Here is a 17,974-nt window from a genome sequence, read left to right as displayed (position 1 = left end):
CATTCCTCGGTACTTGGCGGAGTTGAGTTGAGTTCCCCACAGCCCGGAGGCGGTGCCACCATGTCGTACCACACTGGTCGAACTTCTCCTGAACAACTGAAAAGCTTGGAAGGTCGATCGACAATATCAACGACCCAAATAAACGAGAAACAAACAGGTCTAAGCCGGACGCAGAACTTGCTGATTGCCCCGCAGTCTAAGGGTGCGGGCGGGACAACCTATTCGCCTAGAGGCGGAACCCGCAGTCCAGTCGAGCCACTCGTATCTTCGCCTTTGCGCATCAGTTTTTCAGATATGGCATCCGCTCCAAGTTCGCCGGAGAGGCACACCGCCGATCGCGAGGCTCTTCCTCGTAGATCATCCGACCATGTTGTTGAAACTGTCCGCTCAACTACGGGCCTTGGTATTGATGATGCAAAATCTGATGTCGCTTCGACTTCTCTAGAGCAGCCACACGTCAAAAAGCGATTTTTGCAGGCTCGAGATAGATCCCAGAGCCGCAAGGGTGTGGCCGCCATTATGTCTGGTCGTCTCTTCCCGAGAAGCTTTTCCCGTGGCAGAGACTCATCACGGGGTTCTTCCCAGCGCGGATCGTCTCTCGACTCTCACGATACGCCTTCACCTGAACGGGGTCGTCCTAGTTCCTCTGGCAGTCATTCTGTTCACGTTGAAACCTTGACTACCGCCCCTAGTAGTTCAGGAAAGGGGAAATCACTCAACATGCACGATACATTCAACAAGTCAGACGAGGTATTGACTAAACCCCATGGAAGCCTGCCTGATTATATCAAACCGACGGCCGTGGAGGAGGGAGGGGAGCGAATTGCCAAGGATGTTTTCGATCGCGACAAGAACATGATTGAAAGTAGTGAAGATGAAGCCAACGATACTTCGAGCGATGAAGACAGCACTCTGGAAGGTGTGCGAGGCCGCAAGAAAAAGAAGGACTCGGATATCACATCTATAACACCAAGCGACTTTGAAAAATCCAAGGACGATGATTCCAAGCAGCCCGAAGAACGTATGTTGTTTTCTCGGAGCTTCTATTACATAGGAAATCCAATGTACTAATCTCAAATTGTATAGAAAAAGTTCCTGAACCCCCAAGTGGACGACAGGAGAAGAAACCGCGAAAATCTGCTTTGAAAGCCGTGGTCCATCCTCAAACCAGTTTCGATATCCCCACCCCGCGTGTTCAGTCAGTGGCTGGCACACCTTACGGCTCAGAGGATGAAGCCGAAATCGGTGACATTCATCGTGCCCAGAAGCTCAGCATTTCCATGTCAGCTATTGATAACGGTGTCCACAACCGATCCATCCGAACAATTGTCCGCGGGAACTTTTCAAGTCCGCAGGATCAAGGTGATGGGAGCCGTCGCCGCCGTCGGAAGTATTTAATCGCAACCGACTTGAGTGAAGAGTCAGTCTATGCCCTCGAGTGGACTATCGGGACCGTTTTGAGAGATGGAGACACGATTTTCGCCATCTACGCCATGCATGAGGACTCCACTACTGCGTCAGCGGTGCAGGTTGGCGAGGGAGCAAAAGTGATGAAAGATGCAACGGCTGTCGTTGGCACCCAGACGAAAGAAGCCAACCAGAATTATGGATCCCGTACGATCCTGGGTCGACTTGGCCCTAGTACTGCCAGCAGGACACATTCTGCTGATTCCCGGGCCTCGTCAATCGCCGAGGCTGAACGGGTGAGGGCAGTTGAGACTGTGTCTCAGACCTGCGTGAAGCTGCTGCGGAAAACGGTCTTGCAGGTCCGTATTGCCGTAGAAGTGATCCACTGCAAGAACCCAAAGTCTATGATCACCGAAGCTGTAAGTACTTTCTCTGCTCTCAACCTCCCTATTATCTCTGATCCGTACTTACAATGACTCTCAGATTGATGAACTTGAACCTACACTTGTCATTGTCGGTGCACGGGGTCAGAGTGCACTGAAGGGGTGAGTGATTTAAATTTCTAGTTTAGTATCGTGCTGCTGGTCAATACTAACATTGCCTTTAGTGTCCTTCTCGGTTCGTTCTCAAACTATCTTCTTTCTAGTTCCTCTGTGCCGGTCATGGTCGCACGCCGAAAGCTGAAGAGGCATACGTGGAAAGACAAGCTCAAGGGCACGACGAATGTGCGTCTATCCAATAATCTAATTACTCCGAAGAGTCTTGCTCAAGCCAAAGTGGATTAATTCGGTGCACTCTGTTTCTTTTACTCTCTACCTTGCATTTCTATGGATCGGGTCATGGCGAGGCGCGCGGATTCTCACTGTCTCTATTTAACGCGTATGGATACCCTACTTTTCATGGGCCCAAGATTTCACATTATGATGACTGTCTCTCTCCTCTCTCCCGGTTTACTTCCCGTTTTTGATTCGGGCCTATGGTATTATTATTGCTTGTCGTGTTCTTAATTGCTTAGTATTGGTGTTTTAGAGGCATGGCACCTTGAACAAAAGAGGTTGCCCTACACTGGACTTGGTATAATGTAAAATATAGGTCTATTTCTATACTATTACTTCATTCATAATGTGACTATCAAATCAAAGTTTATACGTAGAAAAGTCGCTTTTTTTTTTATCGCTTTCGTATACACCGAAAAAGCTCTTAAAAACAATATCCAAAAAGACCACTGAAAAGACCTTTGAAAAGACATGATAAGGCCACCTAAACGGCCGACTATTTTTGTATTTGATAGTATAAATTGAAAATATGCTACCCAGTAGTCCGAGTTAGGCTTAGCTGAAGCGCCCAGGGGAATGGGGATGCCTAGATCCCGAAGAGCTGCTTGACGCCACAGCCCCAAGAGTCAGACATTGTCTCTGATTTACACGCATATAGAGATGATCTCCTTTGGAAATTCAACCTATCTGTTGGGATTTGGGATACGATATGCCATCTACATTGGGGCAACAACATAACAATAAATGTCTGAAGGTAAACGATACGGCCGGAAGCAAGTGCCAAACAACATTAAGTGAAAAAGTGTTGTCTCACTTTGGGAAATTCGGCTTTTTGTGGAGTTGATGCATAATATTCTGGATTGCAAATACTTTTTTTTTTTTTTTTTGCTTTTTGCGAGTTGCCAAATATGCATGCGGTTTGTTCTCATACTCTTTTGGTTTTGGTTCGATAACCTCTAACAACGATATAGTCACCACAACGAAGAGGACTTGGAGCTAGTATGAAACTACATGTACTTCAACTGGGAATATTGTCATTTCGACTAGCTGGGGTGACTGCGCAGTTTCCACCATCCCTCAGTTTAGACGACGTTGAGGTCAAACTTGTCTCATCGCCCGCCAATACCAATATCACCATTCAGTACAAATCACCACTGCCGGGTACTTGCAAAACGGCTTTTAGCTCCCAAAAGCAGTATACGGGTTATGTCAATCTCCCGCCTGCTACTCTATCTCTGGTCCAGCAGGATTACCCCATCAACACGTTCTTTTGGTTTGTGGAAGCCCGGGAGAACCCTAAGAAAGCTCCACTTACAGTCTGGCTCAATGGTGGACCTGGGTCGAGTAGCATGATCGGCATGTTTCAAGAAGTTGGACCCTGCGAGGTTGTTGAGATTGACAAGACTCGGCTGGGAACCCGAGCTAGGGCTTGGGGTTGGGATCGCAGCTCGAACATGCTATTCATTGACCAGCCAAATCAAGTTGGATTTTCATATGATACACCCACCAATGGATCCCTCAATCTTCTCTCTGGATTGCTCTATTCTCAAGCCAAATCGGTTCCGCCGAAGCAGCCACATAATACCTTTTTGAATGGTACATTCCCTTCGCATGATCATGACCATACAACCAATACCACGGCTAGCTCCTCTCAAGCAATTTGGTATGTTTTGCAGGCATTTCTGGCCGAATTTCCACAATACAACCCTAGTGGCAATGGGAATAACTCCGTTGGCATTAACTTGTTTACTGAAAGCTATGGGGGCCACTATGGGCCAGCCTTTGCGACATACTTTGAAAAGCAGAATGACTTGCTGGATCAGGGAAAGCTACAAGCAAACAAAACCTTGAAGATTGATCTCACCTCCTTGGGAATCATCCAGGGCTGCGTGGATGATACGATACAGGGGTCGTCTTACTCAGATTTTGCACATAGCAACTCATATGACATCAAAGCAGTCAGCCTCACAGATTACAAGAGCATGAAGCACTCTTTCGCAAAAAGCGGCGGGTGCCGGGAACAGATTGAGAAATGCCGCAAAGCAGTAACATCCAAAGATCGAAACAATACAGCAGCCGACGAGTGCTCATCCGCGGTAATATACTGCAACCAGTATGTGGTAAACCCGTTTGAAGCTAGCGGCCGGAGCCCTTACGACATCTCCCAGGCATCTCTAGATCCTTTTCCGTCAAATCTCTATCTAGAATATCTGAATTCTGCAGCAGTCCAGTCATCTATCAAAACACCCGTCAACTTCAGCACGTCCAACCAAGACGTGAGCTATGCCTTCACAATGACAGGTGATCGCGCCCGAGGCGGCCAAATAGCACAGCTGGCCTCGCTGCTAGCAAAGGGCGTGCGAGTCGCGCTGATATACGGCGACAGCGACTACCTCTGCAACTGGCGGGGAGGTGAAGCAGTTTCCTTCGCTGTAGCCGCAGAAGCCTCCAATTACACATCCTCTTTCAATTCTGCAGGATACATCCCCATCATCACGAACGACAGTTACATCGGCGGCGTTGTCCGACAGGCTGGGAACCTCTCCTTCTCGCGAGTCTATGACGCAGGCCATGAGGTCCCGGCTTACCAGCCGGAGACGATGTTCACGCTATTCAGTCGTATCATCCAGGGTGGGAATGACCTGTCTTCTGGAAAACCTGCGGATCTGGCTACGTTCAGGTCTAAGGGTGATGCTAACTCAACGGCAGTCAATCATGCCCCGCCCATGGCTTTGCCGACCTGTTTCTTGCGGAATGTGGTTGCCACGTGCAGTCAGGGTCAGCAGAATATGCTTCAATCTGGGAGTGGAGTTATTATTAATGGTGTCCATTATGAGAGTGAAGCACAATGGTATGCGAAAGGTACCCGGGCTGGTGATGGTATGCTATTTGGCGATGCGGGTGTTCCGGGTACAGAATCTGTGGAGATGATGGAGATGACCCCCAGTGCGAGCAAATTTAGTGAATTGCCTTCTATTGGGGTATTCACTGCGACCACCACACCGCGGATGAAAGAGCAGCGCTCGATTTCTGGGGGTGTTCTATCTAATGAGATTCCTGGAAGATTTGGATTGGTCACCATCATTGCATTATTTGTGTTTATAGTAAGAATAATTTGAATGAATGATTAGAAGATGAACATCCAAAGCTGCCAAGTAGTACGGAGTACAAGGTGCAATATAAAAAGCACTCGGATGCCAAGAAATGAAGACCCGGTCTACGCAATCTTGGACCGCATCACGTGCAACGTCACCGCCCAAGCTCCCCCCATCGAGACAGCTGGACCAACCCCCCAGTCCCACCTTTGCTCTCTTCCCCATCCTTGCCTTTTCTACTCTGAATTTCGCCCGCGGAGGATCAAATTCGCCATGGCCGACTTTATTGACCCCCGGATGTCCTCCATCAAGCCTCGGATGCGCTACAATACCATCGGAGGTATCAACGGACCGCTGGTTATCCTCGACAATGTGAGTCTATAATGTTCCGATAACATAGGGGAATTGTATACTAAATATGACATTCCAAAATAGGTCAAGTTTCCCCGTTATAACGAAATTGTCTCGTTGACGCTCCCAGATGGCACAGAGCGCAGTGGTCAAGTGCTGGAAGCCAGAGGTCTGTCCCCACATTCTGCCGTTCAGTCTAGGAGTATGAAAGCTGATATTATAACTAGGAAACCGGGCTGTTGTGCAGGTGCGGACTAAAAGCTCGGCCCCTTAATATGCAAGACATTAACTTAGCTCGTTTGTGAACTAGGTGTTCGAAGGCACTACCGGTGTCGATGTGAAGAAGGTACAACAACCAGCCTATGGAAATGATTTGAATGTTGCGCTGACATCCCGTTCAGACCAAAGTCGAGTTTAGTGGCCACAGCTTGAAGCTTGGCGTTTCCGAGGACATGTTGGGCCGAACATTCGACGGTTCGGGACGAGCTATCGACAAGGGTCCTAAGGTGTTGGCAGAGGATTACTTGGATATCAACGGCCAGCCTATCAACCCCTACTCACGAGTATGCGCACTGTCACCGTTATACAATAAAACTGGCACTACGGGAAGCTAACGGACGGACAAGGTGTACCCCGAGGAAATGATCTCGACTGGTATCTCCGCTATCGATACGATGAACTCTATTGCTCGTGGACAGAAGATCCCTATCTTCTCGGCTGCTGGTTTACCGCATAACGAAATCGCCGCGAGTATATGTCGCCAAGCGAGTCTGGCCAAGCCCACGAAGGATGTTCACGACGGCCACGAAGAGAACTTCTCTATCGTCTTCGCCGCCATGGGTGTCAATATGGAGACTGCCCGCTTCTTTAAGCGCGATTTCGAGGAGAATGGTAGTATGGAGCGTGTTACTTTGTTCCTGAACTTGGCCAACGACCCGACTATTGAGCGTATTATTACTCCTCGTCTTGCCCTGACCACTGCCGAATACTACGCCTACCAGCTCGAGAAGCATGTCCTGGTTATTATGACTGATATGTCGGCCTACTGTGATGCCCTGCGTGAAGTTTCCGCTGCCAGAGAAGAAGTCCCCGGTCGTCGCGGTTACCCCGGTTACATGTACACAGATTTGTCCACCCTGTACGAGCGTGCTGGACGAGTCCAGGGCCGCAATGGTTCTATCACACAGATTCCCATTCTGACTATGCCTAACGATGGTGCGTTGCTTAAAATTTGCTATACCCTTTTTGTCATTGCTTCTCCACTTCGGGGGTGGCGACGTTGACATGTTTACTTGTCCTAACCCGAATCATACTAACTTATACCCATCCACGCAGATATCACGCACCCTATTCCCGATTTGACCGGCTACATTACGGAGGGGCAGATCTTTATTGATCGTCAGCTCGACAACCGCGGTATCTACCCACCGATCAACGTCCTGCCCTCTCTATCCCGTCTGATGAAATCCGCAATTGGCGAGGGCCGCACTCGCAAGGATCACGGAGACGTTTCTAACCAGCTGTACGCTAAGTACGCCATTGGTCGTGATGCCGGTAAGCAATTTGCCCTAAGGAAACCCTCAATTGCATTATTTTGCTCTTTCCTAATTGGATAATATCTCTAACCAATACAATCAGCCTCCATGAAAGCCGTCGTAGGAGAAGACGCCCTCTCCTCGGAAGACAAGCTCTCTCTCGAGTTCCTCGAGAAGTTCGAGCGCACCTTCATCAGCCAGTCTCCCTACGAGGCACGCACCATCGAGGAATCCCTCGACCTTGCTTGGAACCTCCTGCGCATCTACCCCAAGGAATTGCTTAACCGCATCCCCAAGCGCACTCTCGATGAGTTCTACGCCCGCCACGCTCGTAAGATCCCTAACAAGGATACCAACGATAACTCGCATGAGAACCTGATCGACGCATGAGGTGTCGTGTGTTGAGCTGAATCCTGTGTCTTGGGCTATATTGAGGTAAACTATCGCCGTGCGAGGAGGTAGAAGTGGAAAGCTAGAGAGCCCTGGCTAGGGGATTAGTAAATCCCGTTTTTGTCGATGTCAATTGCATATACTCCTATCTTTTCAATGTTGTTCTTGTTGTGCGGCTGTTCGTATCTTTCTTGGTTGTTTTTTTTTTTGGTCTTTTCTTGCTCGAGCATGATACAATATCAAATCTATTCCAGGGGCTATTTTTGCTCTTTACAGAATTATGGGGTGATCGGGTTGTTCGTCGATTCTATGTGTATGGTGGTCTTTTTGTAGGTGGTAGATAATAGACTGCTATTGTTCCGAAGTCCAAAGATGTTGGATGCTTGATGTATTAGGCATTAGTCAGGCATCCAATGAGGACAGATCCTATTTGTATGTAGTTAGCTATATTGCTCCCTCTTCTCCCTTTCTCTCCTGATCTCCATCGTACGATCCGTAAGAAAAGCTAGGTGCGGTTGTTCGTATCTTGATTGCTCGAGCATGGTACATTATCGAATCTATCTACAAAATTATGAAATGACTGGTTTGTTCGTCGATTTTTTGCGTATAGTGAATGAGTGGTCTGTTGTAGAGTAGGAGAATAAACTGCTATTGTTCTAGAGTTTAAACCTATCTATGGTTATGACGGTCCGGAAAAATGAAAACAAAAGACCGAAAAAGGGATATCCAAGTGTTTTTTTTTTTTTTTACTATTAACCCCAAAAAAAATAAACCCCAAAATAAGGAAATGAAAGTCTGCAATAAAAACGCTTTTTTCATGACCTCCCGCAATGTAAAGCATAAAAGCACGTAGGAATCATGAAAACCTCGTCATAACGACGGCCGAAAAAAAAAAAGGAAATATGAAACAGTATTGATGGTTTATGCAAGATCAGAAAACCATTCAGAAAAGTTCGAAAGCGTCTAGAAACGCAGATCCCAGTCAATCTTAGGGCCCAGGCGGGGAAGTTCGTCGGCGACCTGCTGAACATCCTTGTCACCGCGACCACTCAGGTTGAGAACAATGTTCTGGCCCTTCTCCATTGTCTTGGCGATTTGCATGACGCCCCAGACGGCGTGCGAAGACTCCAATGCAGGGATGATACCCTCGTGTTGGGCGAGAGCACGGAAACCAGCAAGGGCCTGGCTATCGTCGGCGGTGATGAAGGTGGCACGGTTGGTATCCTTCCAGTTGCTCAGCTCGGGGCCGACACCGGGGTAATCGAGACCAGCAGAGATTGAGTGAGTATCCGAGATCTGACCGTGCTCGTTCTGTAGGACGTAGGTGCGCACACCGTGGAGGACACCGTGGGAACCGCCAGAAAGGGTAGCGGAGTGGCGGTTGGTATCGACACCATCGCCGGCAGCCTCGACACCGATGAGCTTGACACTAGGGTCATTGGAGAAGGGATAGAACATTCCGACTGCGTTGGAACCACCGCCAACACAGGCGATGACGGCATCGGGGAGTTTGCCAATCTGGGCCTGCATTTGCTCCTTGGTCTCGTTTCCGATCACGGATTGGAAGGTACGGACGATGGTAGGGAAGGGGTGAGGTCCAATGGCGGAGCCGATAATGTAGTGAGTGGTATCAAGTTCAACGACCCAGGCGCGGAGAGCTTCGTTAACTGCATCACGGAGGGTGCGGCTTCCAGCCTCAACAGCGACGACGGAGGCACCAAGGAGCTTCATACGGAAGACGTTGAGACCTTGGCGGCGTACATCTTCGGCACCCATGAAAACGGTACAGGCCATGCCAAACTTGGCGCAAACTGTGGCGGTAGCAACACCGTGCTGGCCAGCACCAGTCTCGGCAATGATGCGGGTCTTGCCCAAGCGACGGGCAATCAAAATTTGACCAAGAGCATTGTTGATCTTGTGACTTCCCGTGTGGTTAAGGTCCTCACGCTTCAACCAGATGTTGGCACCGCCAACCTGTTCAGTCAGACGTTGGGCCAGGTGAAGGCTGCTAGGACGGCCCATGTACGGATAGTAGGAACGGAATTCTTCCCAGAAATTGGGGTCGTTGTTAGCAACATCGAAGCCGCGCTCGAGCTCGCCCAAGCAATCCATAAGGGACTCAGGGACATACTGTCCACCGAACTCGCCGAAGCGCGAGGGCTGGGAGGATGCATCCTTTGTCACGTTGAGGGCCTCAATCTGATCAGCGAGACCAGGTCCGGCGGGGGTGTCGGCATCAGTAATAACTTTGGTGGCTTGAGCCTGGCTAGAAGGCTGGGCCTTCTCAATGGCCTCGAGAACGTTGATCTCGCGAGTGAAGGCGCCGGTGGCATCACGCTCACGCTTGCGTCCAGTAATGCTGGAGAGATACTCCTCGGCAGCCTTGGCGGCCTGGCCAGCAGGGGCCTTGCCAACGCACGTGATGATCTGGCTACCAATGACAACACCCTCGGCCTGCTCCTGGACAGACAAGAAGTGCTCACGGGTGCTGACGCCGAATCCCAATGCAGCAGGGACATTGCCGGAATATTCATGGACGCGGTTGAGAAGCTCGGGGATATTTGCGCTCAATGAGCCAGTGGCACCAGTCACACCCATGCGGGAAACAACGTAGATAAAGCTATCTGCGATCTTGCAGAGGAGACGCATGCGAGCATCAGAGGTGGCAGGGGCGATGAGGGGAACGTATGAGAGACTGAAGCAGTGTAAGCATGTTAGACAATCATAGACAAGTGGTAAAGATTTCAAAGAAAAAAGTAAAGATCGAGACAAACTCACCCAGCGCTTGAGCAAAGGTCGCGGAAACGGACAGCCTCCTCGGGGGGCAAGTCAACCATGATGAAACCATTGACACCAGCCTCCTTGCAGTCACGAAGCATACGCTCCTCACCATACTTGAGGACAGGGTTGAAGTAACCCATGAGCATCAGAGGGGTCTGGAGACCCCGGCTGCGGGCAGTGCGGACGAGCTCAAGGACGGTAGTAAGGGTGACACCATTCTCAAGGGCCTTTGTATTAGCAGTCTGAATGGTTGGGCCATCAGCGATGGGGTCTGTGAAAGGAATTCCAAGCTCGATAATATCTGAGATGTGAGACCAAATGTCAGTAAAGATCGTCCCTTTGAGCAACGTTCACTTGGGGTTGAATTACCAGCGCCGCCATTCTCGAGACCAAGGAGGATATCAACAGCCTCCTCGACGGTGGGATATCCTGCAGTGATGTATGCCACAAGGGCTGCACGTTTCTGTGCCTTGCACTTCGCGAAAGTCTGCTTGATAGCTTCCATGATGAAAAGCAATGCAAAAGTGGCGGGGCAAAAGAGTGTGGGGATAAGAAGAAAGGGAAAAGGAAGAGTCTAATGGGGGGCAAACAATCCCTATATATATGTGCAAGATGAAATAATCGCGCGTGAATAGTTAGTTGAGCGAGGAATGGGATAAGAGGATGTTATAAAAAAAAAGCAAATGATCTGTATGAGTCAAATGCAATTACCCTTTTTCGAGGCCGGTTTCGCCGGCCCCACATCACGTGCCATGATAAGATAGTAGGTCAGCTGACCTTATCGTCTCTACATAGAAGGAGGTGGGACTAATATAGGGTTGGCTGTTTCACGTGATACGGTTAACATCTGTCACTGATCAAGCTGTTCATCACTACCATATCATAGGGGGATATGCCATTTAAAAGGTTGTATGTACATATAAATGTCTCCTACACAATTATGCTTTCTGTACCGTTTTCGTATACACCTAAAAAATACACCGAAAAAGACATCTAAAAAGAACGTCCAAAAAGACCACTAGAAAGACAGTGTAAGGCCACATGAATAGCCGACTATTCTTCTTAGGATTATCATCGAAAATAGAAGATAGTGAAAGAGAGAGAGATCGTAATTAGTATAAAATACAGTACTCAGTTGTTAAAAAACGAAAAGAATACTATTATGAGAGGATCAGCATGATCCACATGGACAGAATTGTTACTACAACATGGGGAGGGTACATGTACGTTCTACAAGACACAAGGTTAATTAAGAAGGATTGAAGTGAAAGTAATCTGATGATCTGCAATGCAACAACTATGATTCAGAATAGGTAAAATTAAGGCAGAAAAGTAAGGATAATAAACGGTCCAACCGCTCAAGCCCCAAACTCCAGAACAATGCAGTAGGTAGTAAGTGACAACAACCCTCAGCTGAAATAACAAGTGGTAAGTACCAAACCAACTCCGAACAAAACTTTCAAACAGAGAAGTGAAAAGTAAACAGGGACCAGACGAGGGAAACCCGAGACATAGGAAGAGGGCTCCATAGTGTCAGGACGTCCTCACCCAAGTACCCCATCCAAAATGCACCAAGGAATAGGACGAAACCGCCAAGATTCCAAGAAAACAAAAACCCCAGTCTATCCCATTCCCAATCCAAAACAGAACCCGCGAATGCAAAAGGAATGACAAGCATGCGCCCGCTATGCTGAATAGTAGTACAAAAGCCCAGAATGTATGTTTTTTATGCGCAAAAAAAAAGGAGTGGAAGCCGCAATGCCCAGCATATAAAATATGCAACCCAAGGAAGGAATGAACAAGACACCGTCTAGATGCGAGGAACAGCTCTCAGAGAGGAGCAAAGTCCAAAATGTCAAAAAAAAGTCAAAAAGCAGATACGCAAAGGTCGCAAGTTTGGGTGTGTGGTGAGAGCATCAGCCATAATAATGTTGCAGTGTAAGGAGGGACGTAAAATCATAATCAATGTGCGAGATGTGAGGTCGAGTAGATACAAGGGCCCTTCCTACCTTTTCAGGTGGGAAGAGAGCTTGTCCCCAATGAGCCGGCAACCCGCTGTCTGGGGCTTGGTAAGGAGTGACAGGAAAAGTAAAATCGTATCTTCAAAAAAGGCGGAGGGGAAGTATGAAAAATATAATGGAAGGAAAACGCAGCAAGAAATCAAATAGGGGGACCAGCCGCGAGGGGGATCAATGGCCGCCGTGGGCTGTATCGTGCATGTTGTACGCGGGATCCAAGTAGGTGTAGCATCCGGCATTTCCTGGTGCGCCAGTTTGAGGAGTATTGGGGCCGAGAGGATGCATGTCCCAAGATGGTCGAGGGGCCGGGGCTGCAAGACCGTGGGCACTCTGGGGGTGACACATGGCCGGATATGAATATCCTCCAACAGATGTATACGGCTGGGTCACAGCGATCATGGATCGGAGGTCGGGTGCCGAAGACAAATGGGAGGCAGAGTGGTCGGCCTGGGAGTAGTTCTGAACTGGCATGCTAGTATAGTTATGGCCAGCACCAGCGTCGGAGATGGACTGCGGGGAGTTGGCAGTGTGAGGTTCGGTACCAGAATCGGAACCAGTGCCATGGCTAGTGTATGTGGTGGTCATTGGTGTGGGGAGAGCACCGGCGGTGGAGGAATAGCTGGCAGACTAGACAGAAGAGGAAGGTTAGTAACTTGTCAAGATGAGCTGTGAAGTTTCAGAAACATACGTATTTTCCAATGATCTTCTTCAGTGCGTGGCTCAGGACCTTCCAGGGGAAGACCTTGACATCCTTCTCGATGTTGCGAGGCTTGGGAGCAGGGAAGCCCATGATCACCTTGAAGAACTCTTCGCTGTCAACCTTGGCCTTGGAGACGGTAAGAGGGCGGAACCCCTCCAAGTTGCGACGAATACGATTCTTTTCTTCAACGGTGAAGCGCACAGCCACGAGGGACTCAAGCAAATAGATGGTATCCACGCTGGTTACGTAGCATTCATTCTTCTCCTCCCATAAAATGCAGCTGATGCAGATACTGCTCGGGGCGCGATCCTCCGGAGTAACAGCCTTGAACTCGCCCTGAATGGTGCTCCCAGTTTGCGACCGGGTGAATTGGACCAGGCGGCGTTGGGATGTGCGTTCTTCCTTCGACCAGCCTTGTGCCATAGTATCAAGATCCCCGTTGAGCTTGAGAATAGCCTTGGTGGGGTATATAGCATAAGGGTTGAAGGCTGGGTTGTGGGGCATGGAGTGCGTTTGGATGGTAGAAGTGCGGATGAGAGTGGGATTTGAAGCACCACGTTGGGTGGGAGCTTTGTGCTGAGGAAGACCATGTGTCAAGGGGACACCTGCGCTGCGAGGATCATTGCTCACGGAGGCAAAAGAGGGGCTCCAGGCTGGGGTGATAGGGGAGGGGACACGGAGGGCGGGCTGAGGAGTGGCAGAGACAGAAGAGTATTGGCCAGAGCCAGCCTGGGGAGAGGATGCAGCGTGATATGGTGCGACAAATCCGGCCATGGCGGGAAGGGGCTGCAAGTAAGGCGAGTAAGAGGCAGACACAGAGCGGCTGTGGTATCCCTCGTGGTGCTCAACCTTGGGGATCACGGATCCGGTGTGTCGTTTGGCAGATGCCACAGGAACATCGGAGTATGAGGAAAACTTCCTCTTGCGGGAATCCTCTGATGGCGAAGGGTGGGAAACTTGCTCATAAGTATATACACCAACCTGAAGAGAAGTAGCAGGACAGTCATCCTGAGTCTCCATTGAGACGGACAGAGGAACAGCAAAAGATGGGGATCCAGTAGACAAGAACGGAGGTACATCAGCCGAAAGACCGTACTGGAAGGCGGAGCCCTGGAATCCAAGGAAATGCGGGAGTGATTCACACTTCTTTGAGCCAAAAACAACATACAAAGCTGCGTATGAGGAAGCGTGGAGGTCATAGGGACACTGAATCTGGACCATCACCCTAGTTCCTTCACTACCCCGCTGGGGATTGTAAGTCACAATTTCGGGTAGCTGACGGTGGCGTGTACCCAACATGGGCGAATGAGACTCTTCGTACGAGCTAGCATATTCGTTGGGCAGATATGGAACGCAATCCGAGATCTGACTTGCCTGATCGGCCATAGGTGAGGGAACCATCGGGGTCGTCACGTAAGGTGATTGACCGTAGTTCGAGTAAGAAGCAGCATCCTGCAAAGATCGAGTGGAACCATAATCTGTGTTCAATCTTAGCACACGGGATACTCCCAAAATCCCTTCAAACCAAGTTCTTCAAAATGTAACGTACCTATTATGGCGCCGGCAACGGGCTTCTGGAAGGCAGACATTGACAAGATGGGCTCAGACTTGGCCCACGGGCCGTCTGAAAATGCACCGACAAACTGTGATTCTTCGGAGTCCGACAGATCCAACGACTCGCCGAGTATGAGAGGCGTTTGAAAATCCGGGTCAAACTGTGACGGAACAAGAGACAGGTCAGCGGGAAGGTTTCTCACACTGAAAATAGGGCAAGGATTGAGAAGATTCAAACAGAACCAAAACATGCGGTCCCTCCACAAGGGAAAGGAGAGGGAGAGAGACAAAGTCCAAAGGGTGGGAAAATCTTACCAAAACACCGTGTGTCTTCGAATAAGCCAGCTTGAAGATGTTGCAGCGAGTGCAACGAGATAGAACCTCCTGAAGCGAATGACTGGGAATTTATTCCAAACGATTGTAGGGTCGAAAAGCACAAGCAAAAAAATGGAGTGCTCTCCGAGACAGAACGAGCGACAAGATGAAGCTGCTGTCAGTCTCACAAAATTGGCAACAAAAGGCCTCGAATCACCATCCAGGAATAAACCACTAAGGCTGAGACTAGGAACGGCTGGTTGCAGAAATAGACTTAGATCTCGACCGTAGTGCCCAAAGGTTCATAAAGAGAGGTAGAAGAGCTAGTTGACCGAGATGTCCCAAGGAAAATGTCCACCGCCAATTGTGACTGACGGGAAGAGCCGAGATTGGTTGATGACGAGAGCAACGAATGTGGACTGGAGAGGTTTCGCTTTTCTTTATTTTCCTCCGCGAGGTGTTTCGGGAAAGACTTCACGAAGATTGGGCCACAATGAACAAGATCACAATGATAGGCTACTCAATTAATGAGTATACGAGAACGTTTTCAGACTATGGAAACCGGATCGGTGCATACGGGGAGGGGGGAAGGGGAAATGAACTCACCGAGATGAAGCAAGTGAAAAAATGAAAAGGTTTGATCTGAGACCAAGTTTCTGTCGTTCAACCAAGATAATATGCAAGATCCGAGGGTCGTTAAAACCTGAAGAAAGAGTCTGATGTCAACAACAAACACTTGGACAATAGCGGGACGGGGAAGCTATCCGACGGCTCTGACAACTATAGTCATTTCCTGTCGTTGGTATAGTTCAAAGAATACAAATTCCAGCTGCAAGGAGAATAACCAAAGACCAAGAGCCGAAAGAGGAAGTATGCAAGGCACGAGGGGAAACAAGTGAGACCGTGGGCAAAGGGAGGGGTGCACATTGATACTAACCTTAAGCTGATGAACCGATCTGCCTGAAAAGTTCCTTTCTTGTGTCCAATATTTCCTTAATGACCCTGAGACCCTTTCAAACAGAGGCGATTCCGGTAGATCGAGAAGTGTCTTCAGCCGAGACAATCGAACGATTGGTTGGATTTCAGTTGTCCAATATCCAGTATCAGTATCCAGTATCCAGTATAGCCTGTCGCAAGTACAAAAGCCCGAAGAGAATCCTTTTTTTTTTTTTTTCGAAGGTGGGATGTTCAACTGAGACCGCGGAGCAAACGGGGATCTACAGAGATATCGCGCAAACGCAGTGTCGGGACAAATAACACTTTGTCGACCCTTAGTTCCAAATCGGGGTTTCCAATATAAAAGTCGGAAAATCCAGGATTCCAGCAAGGCGAAAGAAAAAAAAAAAAGGATTAAATATTATAGGCGAGATATAATTCCGATAAACGTAGCGAACGTGGTTCTCGTAGCAGCGGATAAGCGAGCGTAAGAGCGAACGTGGTGAGCGAATGTGTGACTTAGAAAGTCATAATAAATTTCAAAGGGGATGGAAAGTGGGATGCAAGGAAGATGGGACCAGAAGGGTTAAAAGCAACTGATTGAGGATTATATGGATTATTATTAGCAGACAGAGCAGGTCAGAGTACAATTTACGACCTAAACTGTATAAGGCCAGCAGCTGTGGGGGTGTGATTTTTAGTTTGGTTTTTTAGTTTTTTTTTTTTTTTTTTTATATAATATATATTATATTTTTATTATATTATTATTACATTTTGGTCAGAATTCATGAAATATTAATATAAAAAATTTAATTAAATTGATCCTCTCAAAGGAGTCGGACTAAAATACTAGTGGGAAATCCTGGCGGGGGATGCACAGAGGGGGGAAACTTGGCATTGGAAGGTATTATTACCTATGACATACATACCTAGATGTAGAAAGTACTTTACCATGGTCACACAATCCAGGGTTTTTAGAATTATCGAGTATCAAAATATCAGGGCGGAGCATCGACAAACGAGGTCGGAAGCCACTAAAAGCCGACTTACTTAGGTATGCTTTCCGAGATGTCCGACCAGTCAGATCCACTTATTCTTTTCTTAGATATGATGTTAAATATGGACATATGTTGTGATATATAAATCTTCTATTTCAAACCCTCTGGAACTGATAACCAAAAACATGATATCGCGGACGAAATAAAGGAACGTGATGTTCTCGGGATAAACACCAATCTGGTAGCGCAGGTCTAGCGGCGCAAGCCGCCAGAAAAAGAAAAGTGGAGAATCATCCAGCATGTGGAAAAAAGAAAAAGTTTTTATGTCTGCAGAATAGAAATGGCCTTATTGCCATATAGAATTCAGCCCGATGGTTACCTTTGCTGTTATGTATGTGGTCTTTTGCCGGGTGACTTTACAAGCATAGCCTCTTTGTTTTTCCCAAAGGGTCGAGTACTGTAACCCTCAAACCATGTCGACAAGGTCAAGGTCGGTCCAATCAGGGATTGTGTCTATAACGAGCACTCTCTCCGAAAGGCTCCTCTCTTCACTATGTCCCTGCCAATCAAAAAGCTTCACCGGCAACCTTGTTATGTTTTTTTTTTTTTCCTTATATTTAGCTCCCCTACTTCAGTTTCGGGTACTTTTTCACAACTGTAATCAGGGTTGTTATTTTTTCCATCCAGTACTTTTCCTTACAGTGTAATAGTTATGATCTGAGGTTGACCCCTTTGTCAGCATCTCCTTACGCCGAACCTTGGATCATGTGTGCCGAATGAAAGTGGAAAAAGACCCTTCTTTCACTCTTTTCTCCAGATGCTCCACTTCCGATCTCTACATAGGGTCCGTCACGATCGTACATCTCGTGTCGTCATGTCGGTCAATATGATAATTCACTTTTTGTTTTTTTTTCTTGTTTTTGGGGGGGGGTTTTCTTTCCCCGACACGAGGCTGCATGTATGGAGTGTACTCCCACGACATAGATTCTCAGTACTCCGTACCACAGATGAGTGAAAGTAAATCCCCAGATATTTCCCGATCAAGCAAGATCGTAACCTTGCCAGGTTCCAAGGTTTTCCAGATGTATTGGGATCTTTTGGAAACTGTTAGCTTACCG

At 48.2% G+C, this 17,974-nt stretch overlaps 4 protein-coding genes across 4 annotated transcripts; 2 read left to right on the top strand and 2 right to left on the bottom strand.

The window, feature by feature from the left end:
* Positions 1–60: 60 nt before the first annotated feature.
* N7537_006573 (universal stress protein family domain protein) lies at positions 61–2,192 on the top strand (the record flags this gene model as incomplete). The annotated part of the gene is made up of 4 exons (XM_056897630.1): positions 61–1,021; positions 1,087–1,826; positions 1,891–1,952; positions 2,015–2,192. The coding sequence occupies 4 exons, from the start codon at positions 61–63 to the stop codon at positions 2,190–2,192; spliced, it is 1,941 nt and encodes a 646-aa protein (XP_056753415.1).
* Positions 2,193–3,091: 899 nt separating this feature from the next.
* Positions 3,092–7,562, top strand: N7537_006572 (H(+)-transporting V1 sector ATPase subunit B; the record flags this gene model as incomplete). The annotated part of the gene is made up of 10 exons (XM_056897629.1): positions 3,092–3,100; positions 3,155–5,287; positions 5,315–5,650; positions 5,714–5,798; positions 5,857–5,876; positions 5,940–5,975; positions 6,031–6,192; positions 6,256–6,844; positions 6,965–7,183; positions 7,268–7,562. 10 exons carry the CDS (start codon positions 3,092–3,094, stop codon positions 7,552–7,554), a joined length of 3,876 nt encoding a protein of 1,291 aa, XP_056753414.1. The 3' UTR covers positions 7,555–7,562.
* Positions 7,563–8,517: 955 nt separating this feature from the next.
* trpB (tryptophan synthase TRP5) lies at positions 8,518–10,840 on the bottom strand (the record flags this gene model as incomplete). Its single annotated transcript, XM_056897628.1, has 3 exons — positions 8,518–10,249; positions 10,333–10,636; positions 10,705–10,840. 3 exons carry the CDS (start codon positions 10,838–10,840, stop codon positions 8,518–8,520), a joined length of 2,172 nt encoding a protein of 723 aa, XP_056753413.1.
* Positions 10,841–12,524: 1,684 nt separating this feature from the next.
* medA (transcriptional regulator medA) lies at positions 12,525–14,858 on the bottom strand (the record flags this gene model as incomplete). Its single annotated transcript, XM_056897627.1, has 3 exons — positions 12,525–12,980; positions 13,042–14,531; positions 14,603–14,858. 3 exons carry the CDS (start codon positions 14,856–14,858, stop codon positions 12,525–12,527), a joined length of 2,202 nt encoding a protein of 733 aa, XP_056753412.1.
* Between the last annotated feature and the right edge of the window lie 3,116 nt (positions 14,859–17,974).

The sequence above is a fragment of the Penicillium hordei genome, assembly GCF_028827395.1.
Source record: "Penicillium hordei strain IBT 12815 chromosome Unknown utg000003l_segment0_segment0, whole genome shotgun sequence".
NCBI classification, from domain to species: domain Eukaryota; kingdom Fungi; phylum Ascomycota; class Eurotiomycetes; order Eurotiales; family Aspergillaceae; genus Penicillium; species Penicillium hordei.
The sequence above is the reverse complement of the archived record's forward strand: the minus strand, read 5'-3'. Positions and strand labels throughout refer to the sequence as shown.